The sequence below is a fragment of the Pristis pectinata genome, chromosome 19 (assembly GCF_009764475.1).
Source record: "Pristis pectinata isolate sPriPec2 chromosome 19, sPriPec2.1.pri, whole genome shotgun sequence".
NCBI lineage: Eukaryota > Metazoa > Chordata > Chondrichthyes > Rhinopristiformes > Pristidae > Pristis > Pristis pectinata.
Window position 1 is genome coordinate 3,285,504 of NC_067423.1, and position 9,405 is coordinate 3,294,908.

Consider the following 9,405-nt stretch of genomic DNA (forward strand, 5'->3'; position numbering starts at 1 on the left):
TTTGAACCACAATCTTTGCCCCGTTCTATTGTTTTGTGCTTGTCACTGTATTTATTGCTGTATTTATCATTACCATGTACACTGTCCACTCTGTGAGCTTCACACGAGCAAGGCATTGCATCGTACATGACAGTATGATCTGATAGGGAAGAAAGGGCAGGAGACAACAGTTACGGTGTCTATAGTGAGGGGAATGAACAGGGGTTTCGTGACTGCAGATGTAACTCCAGGATGGTGTGTTGCCTCCCTGGTGCCAGGGTCATGTTCAGCACTGAGCAGCTGCAGAACATTCTGGTGGAGAACAGGGAACAGCCAGAGGTGATAATCCACATTGATACCAACTGCCATGGTAGAAGCAGGGATTAGGTCCTGCAAATGTTGAAGTTGGAGTTGAAGGCATTAGGATAGAAATGAAGAAGCAAGAATGTCAATAGTAGTGACCTCCCAATGCCACACACCAACGGGTACCTATAGGGCAGTGCAGATGTACACAGGGCTGGAGAGCTGATGTACGAGGGAGGGCTTTAGATTCCTTGGGCATTGAGATCAGTCCTTGGGCAAGTGGGACCTGTACAAGTTGGATGGATTTCTCTTCAGTAGGACTGGGACCAATGTCCTCAGGGGAAGGCGTACCTGGGAGGTTCAGACCAATTCAGCAGGGGGCTGGGCACAAGAAGGTAGCATTGAAAAGGAGGAGGCAGGTGCAAAAAAAGTCTGGGGGGAAGTACACAGCATCAGGGCAAAGAATGAGAAAAGGTTGGGTGGTTGATGGTTGGCATAGACTTGATGGGCTGAAGGGCCTGTTTCTGTGATGTTTCTCTCTGTGACTCTCTGAGAAACCGACAACGGAGAGCACAAGAATCCGAAGATTGTCAGCGTGTGCATGGAAATGTAAGAAGTACAATAAACAAGGCCGTGAGCCGCAGAAACGATGAACCCCATGGGATGCAGTAATGGAATAACCAGAAACGGGCAGGACCGGGTGCTAAATATTCCTGGATACCAGGTGTTCAGGAAAGGTAGGGAAGGAGAAAGAAGAAAGGGTTGGGGGGGGGGTGGGGGTTGTATTGGAATTGGTTTATTGTTGTCTCTTGTACTGAGGTACAGTGCAAAACTTGTCTTGCATACCGATCGTACAGGTCAATTCATTACACAGTGCATTGAGGTAGTACAGGGTAAAAACAATAACAGAATACAGAGTAAAGTGTCACAGCTACAGGGAAGTGCAGTGCAGGTAGACAATAAGGTGCAAGGTCAAACAAAGTAGTTTGTGAGGACAAGAGTCCATGTCATTGTATAAGGGAACCGTTCAATGGGCTTATCAGTGTGGGATAGAAGCTGTCCTGAGGCTGGTGGTATCTTCTGTCTGATGGGAGAGGAGAGAAGAGAGAATGACCCAGGTGGGTGGGGTCTTTGATTATGTCAGCTGCTTCGCCAAGGCAGTAAGAGGTAAGGACAGAGTCCATGGAGGGGAGGCTGGTTTCCATGACGTGCTGAGCTGTGTCCACAACTCGCTGCAGTTTCTTGTGGTCACGGGCAGAGCAGTTGCCGTACCAAGCCATGCTGCATTGTATTGTGTAATACTGCAGTGCTAAAGAGAGGGGAAGTCCTGGTACAGCAAAGAATGTGATCTACCTGTTTAGAATTTTAAAAATAGTAGAATCAGAATCAGATTTATTATCACTGATTTATATGTCAGGAAATGTGTTGTTTTGGGGCAGCAGTACAGTGCGGGAAATAAAATTATGATAAATAATAAATAGTGCAAAACAAAAGGAATAACGAGGTAGTGTTCATGGGTCCATGGACCGTTCAGAAATCTGATGGCGGAGGGGAAGAAGCTGTTCCTGAATCGTTGAGTGTGGGTCACCACAGGGATTATTCTCCAGGTCACCCACTGGTGGGAAGGATAGAGTCACAGAGCACAGAAACTGGCAACTGCTCTGCCCATGACCACAAGAAACTGCAGAGAGTTGTGGACACAGCTCAGCACGTCACTGAAACCAACCTCCCCTCCACAGATTCTACACTTCCCACTGCTTCGGAAAAGCAGCTAACAAAATCAAAGACCCCACCCAGCCCGGACATTCTCTCTTCTCTCCCCTCCTATCAGGCAGAAGATACAAAAGCCTGAAAGCACGTACCACCAGCTTCTATCCTGTTGTTATAAGACTATTGAACGGTCCCCTTGTACAATAAGATGGACTCTTGACCTCACAGTCTACCCCATTATGGCCTTGCTCCTCATTGTCTACCTGCACTGCACTTTCTCTGTAACTGTAACACTTTATTCTGCATTCTGTTATTGTTTTCCTTTGTACTACCTCAATGCATTGTTGTAATGAAAGGATCTGTATGGATGGCAGGGGGACTGGGTTACCTGAAATTGGAAAATTCAACGTTCAGGTTGAGCAGGATATGGGCCAAATGCAGACAAATGGGGTGAGCTTAGATGGGCATCCTGGTCAGCATGGATGAGTTGGGCCGAATGGCCTGTTTCCATTGCTGTTTAACTCTGTGACTCTATGGACCTTCTTAAACGACCTAAGGGATTGAGAACATTGTATCAGGAGACGGACATGAAGCCCCTCAAAGTCTGTTCCCTCTTTCTTGGTATTGGTTTATTATTGTCACTTGTACCGAGGTACAGTGAAAAATTTGTCTTGCAAACCGATCGTACAGGTCAATTAATTACACAGTGCCATTACATTGGTTTAGTATGGAGTGCATTGATGTTAACCTAACCCTATATTTACACTTTTTAGAAGCAGGAGTAGGCCACTCGGCCCCTCACGTCAACTCTGCCAGTCAGTAAGATCACGGCTGATCTATTTTCTTGAACTAACCCCTTGATTTCTTAAATCTCCAAAAATCCATTCACCTCTGCTTTGAATATTCTTCAATACCTTTGGCTAATGACATTGAACTGGCCGAGTAACGGCGCTTTTTATTCACATGCCGGAACTGGAAGTCACCAGCAATTATTGTTCCTATACTGAGGCAGTTAAGAGCCAACCACACAAAAAGGTCTGGAGTCACACGTGGACCAGACTGGGCAAAGATGGAAGACTTCCTTCCCTGAAGGACATTAGTGGACCAGATGGGTTTTTACAACAATTCAGCAGTTTAGTGCTTATGTTGCTGGGATGGGCCATTTTTTTTTGCATATTGTTGGCCTATTTAATTGCTTGCATATAAATTCCCCAGCTATTATGGTGGGATTTAGACTCATGTTTCTGAATCAATGGTTCAGAACTCAGGTTACTATTCTAACGAGTTAACACTCTAATAAACTTCTACAGATGTACCGCTGAAAATATTCTGCCTGGTTGCATCATGGTCTGATACGGCAATTCCAATGCACAGGAATGCAAGAAGCTGCAGAGCGTCATGGACTCAGCCCAATACATCACGGGCACATCCCTCCCACCATCGGGAGTATCTACAGGAGGCGCTGCCTCAAGAAGGCAACATCCATCATCAAAGATCCCCACCATCCGGGCCGTGCCATCTTCTCACAGCTCCCATCGAGCAGGAGGTACAGAAGCCTGAAGTCCCACACCACCAGGTTCAGGAACAGCTACTTCCCTTCAACCGTTCAGTTCTTGAACCAACCAGCACAACCCTAATCACTACCTTGGTATAGCAACACTGGGACCACTTTGCATTTCGATGGACTTTGTTTTTCTTTGTTCTAATTGTGTTCTTCCTTGTAAAAATTTTGTATAATTCATGTTTAATTTATGTTTTTCTTGTGAATGTTGTGTATCTGATGCTCTGTGCCTGTGATGCTGCTGCAAGTAAGTTTTTCATTGCACCTGTGCACACATGGACTTGTGCATCTGACAATAAACTCGACTTTGACTTTTGAGCTTGACTTTGACTACTCTTTTACCTACCTGGAAGAAGATTTTAATTCCCTGGCTCTTTGCCATGTTTGGAATCACTGAGACTCTGTTTCCTCATTCTCTTTTAAGTTCACCCATTTCAACTCAATCATTTCACAAAACTATAAGCTAGCATGTTAACAGAGTTTATGCTCATCATGTGTAACGGAGACACAAGAGACTGCCGATGCTGGAATCTGGAGCAACACATAATCTGCTGGAGAATTCCAGTGGGTCGAGCAGCATCTGTGGAGGGTGAAGAATTGTCGATGTTTTGGGTCAAGACCCTGCATCAGAACTGTATAATGGGTGGCATGACAGTGTAGCGACCTGACCTCAGGCACTGTCTGTGTAGAGTTTGCACGTTCTCCCTGTGACCACGTGGGTTTCCCTGGGCTGCTCCAGTTTCCAGGTTAGTTGGCCACAAGTGCAGATAAGTTGCAAAAGAATCAAAGGCAAGTTGATGGGCATGTAGGAGAGAATAAGTTGCGGAGCTACAGGGAAATACAGAGAGGAGAATCGATGGGATTGCTCTGATGGGGGCTGGAATGGAATAGATGGGCCTAACTGCCTCCTTCTGTGCCATAGCAAGAAATAAAGTTAAAGTAAACTCACCATCATTCACATTTCAAGGTGGCAACTTGCAACGTTAAGGAAACCACAGGAAATGAGACTATTTCTTATAGATATGTTCTGTATTGATATATCTGTCAGCTGCCAAGTTGGTGAAGTGCTTAATTTACAAGACACAAAAGAAAGTAACCGCCAAGAAATTTTAAATGTTGCTAAACGTAGGGAATAAGATGTGAGCTAGTGTATTTGGCATGTGTTCCTCATATGTTAGACAAGTTAGGTGGAGTTTTAAACCATTTGCTGATTTAGTGTATTATTGGCAATAACTCTTTGCAAATGAATGATGTAGACCACCACGATTGTTAGGCAAGATTTATCCTCAACCAGCCTCACTGAAAACAGATTGTTTTGTCATTATTACATTGCTGTTTGTGGAAGCTTTCTGTGCACAAATTGACTGCTAAGTTTCCTACTTTTCGACGGTGATTGAGCCTCAACAAGTGTTTCACCTGCACTGCACTTTCTCTGTAACTGCAACACCATATCCTTCATTCTGTTTTCCTTTGTACTACCTCGATGTACTTGTGTATGGCATGATCTGTCTGGATGGCACGCAAAGAAAAGTTCTTCACTGTATATGTGAAAGTACAAGTGACAATAATAGACCGATACCACTGCCTGTACAGTGTTTTACAGACTTACATCTTAAACTGTGAAAGAAACTTTAGATATTTTTCCAGTAACAAAGAACACAACATTGTGAAAGTATTGCCATCAGCTGATATATCTAAAACACGCCACTTAAATGCTCTGTTTTTTTATTAGTTTAAGTTCAAATTCTTGTAAAAAGTTAAATGAATTAAAATCACAGAATTTATTAAAGCATGCAGAATTTATTGCATCAGTGAAGTTCCGATTTTTTTTGTACATACTTTGGATATTTCAATTCTTCTTAAAAGAATAAACAGGACAAACACGAACGAGCAAACTTTCATTTTCAATCATAATTTTTTGAATGGTTTGCTGAGCCAAATTTGAATGCAGTAATCTCACCACGCAGAATATTTCTATCTGGTTTTTAGCCAGCAGTTACTGTCGGTCTAACCCCTTGTTGGAAAGGTAACTCAGCAATTAAACCTTAGCCGTCTTCAATATTCTTGCAGCTCAGTGCAGGGTTAAGTACCCGATCTGTCTGTGAGAGGAAGGGTTCGTCAGCAGAACAGGGGACAATAACACAATTAGCAGAAGCAAAATGCCACAGATGCTGGAAACCTGAAACAAGTAGAAAATGCTGGATATACACAGCAAGTCAGGCAGCATCTGTGGACAGAGAATCAGAGCAAACAGATCATTGGCCTTTCATCAGAATGTGTTAACGTCAATCACATCTGCTATAGTCAACAGTTAACACCATAGCACAGTAGGGAACAGCCTTGGTGACTTGACATTTGCACCCCTTTATCCCTTTGCTCTGTCCGTACATTTCCATTTGGATCAGGAACTGACCTTGATGACGCTGAGCGAGGAGTTGTGTCTCTGAGATCTGGACCATTGGGCTGGAGGTGTTGAAGAGCTGCCCTCAGGCCTCCTGAAGCCCAGGAAGGGCAAGAGCTGGAAGAAGCTCTCCCTGAAATAACGGTCATAAATCAGGTAGATGATGGGATTGACGCAACTGTTGAAGAACGCCAAGCAGGTGAGGACCATGGTACCTCTCCTCACCACCTCCTGCATGTGGCACGACAACTGGAGAGTTGAAGACCACACCAGTGCATCCACTGTCTTGAAGACATTGTAAGGGAGCCAGGCTAGGACGAACATGGTGATAATCCAGAACCCAATCCTGACGGATTTCCAGTTATTCCTTTCCTCCTTCCTCATTCTGCCAAAGTGCTTGTGGAGCTTGACAGCCACCGAGCAGTAGCACACTGTGATGATGCACAGCGGTAGCACAAAGGCTATGAACCTGATCGCTAGGGTGAAAGAATTACTGAAAGGTGTGATGGTCCCAGAGCAGGTCCACCTCCCTTCATCTTGCACCAACTTCTTGTACAAGAGAGTGGGCACCCCTAGCGTGAGGGAGAGTGCCCAGATGACCAGGCTGCCGACAGTGGCGTGCCTTCTCGTCCTCAGGTGTCCGTAGTCTAGTGACAGCACGATGGCAATGAACCTGTCGATGCTCAAGCAAGTCAGGAAAAATATGCTGGAGTACATATTGACAGTAACAATGAAACTGCTGAGCTTGCACAGAAATTCACCAAAGTGCCAGTACTGATCCAGCGCGGTCGAGACTGCCCAGAGCGGAAGAGTGATCAGGAAGGCCAGATCTGCCACTGCCAGGTGGGTGATGAAGACATCGACTAAACGCTTGGACCTTTTCTTCAACCTCATGATGATGATCACGAGCAGATTCCCAAAGGTACCCACGATGAAAACAAGACAATAGATTAAAACAATGAAAATCTTCATGTAACTCTGTTGGTCAAAGTCACAGAAGAGTTCGGAATAGTAGGTCTGGTAGTCATTCCAAGCAGTCACCTCCGTGGAAGTGGTCATCCTTTGCGTATCTGTACAGCTTCAACTGACCTGTTTGAGTATCTGTGCAGGAACCTTGACCTAGTCTTAATAAAAGTTGAAAACAAAAGTTGCAAGGGTTGAGTTTTAGTCCGTACCCTCCCAGTGATTGGCAGCCACTTGCCAAACAACGAATGATTTTGCGGTTCTGAAGACTGAGGTGTTAGCTAATGCAGCCGTGTTGAGTTTCCTTGAGGTTAATGTATTAGATTCAGTATCTCTCTCTTCTTGGTATAACTGCTATTTGCAAACGGTCTCTGTTCTTGCAAAACTAAAGCACGTGAATTTATTTTTAGTTTATATTTACCATATGTATAATTTATTAATCAGTAGTGGGTATACATTTATTGAAAGCTTCCATAGGAACCTTGGCTCACCGATCTAACTGTGGTCTCTGCTGCGTCATCAGTCAAATCAGCACAAATTCCTGAAATCTTAAAAATGAAATAAAGTGCAAAAAATTCTGGAGATAGTCACCATCTGTGGAGGGAGAAGCAGAGTTAGTCATTCAAGACTGCTTTGATCCAAGATTACTGATGGGAGACATTAGTTTCCTTTCTCTCCCTCTGGGATGTTGACTGAGCGACAGTGTTTTCAACATTATCGGTCACTATGAAGTTTCAATTGCCACAGATTCTCAGACCTGAAATAGTAGCCTTTAGCTCCTGTAAGTAATTCTCGTGAAAAATCAAAGCAGTGTACTAACTTATTGCAGAGTTGGTGATTCATTTTAAATTGTTGATGCAGTAAGAAACCAGAATTCAGACAGAACCTGATCATCATACTGAATGCAAATGTGAATTTTTGTTATTAACACCCAATGAGGAGAAACATTCTTAAGATATTTAACAGAACTTTAAGAAGGAGTGATTTGTGCAGCAGATCTTATCAGTTAGAATCAGGCTGGGTTGACTTTCTTCATGTGGGGGGTGGGAGGAGATGTTTTGAAGCTAAAAGACACCAGATGCTGGCAATCTCAAAGCAGAATAGAAAACTGGAAACACTCAGCAGGTCAGGTGGTGCTGGCGGAGAGAGAAGCAGGCTTAATATTTCTCCCAGAGCTGGGGGAAAGTTAAAAGATACAGGGGAAGGAAGGGGGGAGGAGAGAACAAAAGGGAAGTCCGTGAGAGGACCGAGAGACCGAGTGAGTGGTGGTGGGCAGCAGAGGGAGGGTGCTAAAGGCTCGTTAATTGCAGCAGTGATCTGTCTTTGCTGTAACTGCATTGAAAGATTCCAAAAATGCATTGAAGGATTCAACAAGTGCCTCACATGCAGGCACAAGTGGATCTATTTCGATAGAAGAACCTCGGTGATCTAACAAAAGTAATTTCAGCTTCACGTTCCTGCACCAAGACAATCAGACAAGTCATGCTCAGGGTCAAAAGACAACTTCTCAGATCAAGAGGAATGACACATTGTGGTTTTGTTACTAGTTTATCAAGAAAGAAAAACTTGCATTTCAATAGCACCACTAATATCCCATTCAAAACATCCCAAAGTGTCATGGTGAAAATGAAGAACTTTTTGAATGTAGTTACTGAAGCGATGTGGAGAAGAAGGTAGCCAAATTGTACACTGCAAGTTTCCACTTAAGGTGGTGAGATAAAGACCTGATAACCTGTTTCTAATAATGTTGATTAAACAATTAATGTTGGTCTGGAAAAAACCTACCTGTGACAGGAAATAACATAGAACGTAGAACATTACAGCACAGTGCACGCCCTTCAGCGCACAATGTTGTGCCAACATTTTATCCTGCTCTGAGATCTAGCTAACCCTTCCCTCCCACATAGCCCCCCATTCCTCTATCGTTCATGTGTCTATCTAAGAGTCTCTTAAATGTCCCTAATGTATCTGCCCCCACAACCTCTGCAGGCAGTGTGTTCCACGCACCCACCACTCTGTAAAACATTTACTCCTGAATCCCCCTTATACCTTCCTCCAATCACCTTAAAATTATGCCCCCTCATGTTAGCCATTGTCGCCCTGGGAAAAAGTCTCTGACTGTCCACTCGATCTATGCCTCTTATCATCTTGTACACCTCTATCAAGTCACCTCTCATCCTCCTTCTCTCCAAAGAGAAAAGCCCTAGCTCACTCAACCTATCCTCATAAGACATGCTCTCCAATCCAGGTAGCATCCTGGTAAATCTCCTCTGCACCCTTTCTAGAGCTTCCACATCCTTCCTATAATGAGGTGACCAGAACTGAACACAATACTCCAAGTGTGGTCTGACCAGAGTTCTATAGAGCTGCAACATTACCTGGCAGCTCTTGAACTCAATACCCCGACTAATGAAGGCCAGCACACGATATGCCCCCTCAACAACCCTATCGACCTGCGTGGCAACCTTGAGGGATCTATGGACGTGGA

The 9,405-nt window shown here is 44.2% G+C and overlaps 1 protein-coding gene across 1 annotated transcript; it reads right to left on the reverse strand.

The window, feature by feature from the left end:
• Positions 1-5,954: 5,954 nt before the first annotated feature.
• LOC127580539 (apelin receptor A-like) lies at positions 5,955-7,013 on the reverse strand. Its single transcript, XM_052034126.1, has one exon. The coding sequence runs from the start codon at positions 7,011-7,013 to the stop codon at positions 5,955-5,957; it is 1,059 nt and encodes a 352-aa protein (XP_051890086.1).
• Positions 7,014-9,405: the final 2,392 nt, after the last annotated feature.

Excerpts from the sequence above, each read along its gene's own strand:
- LOC127580539 (XM_052034126.1), bottom strand. The coding sequence starts at position 7,013 with ATGACCACTTCCACGGAGGTGACTGCTTGGAATGACTACCAGACCTAC.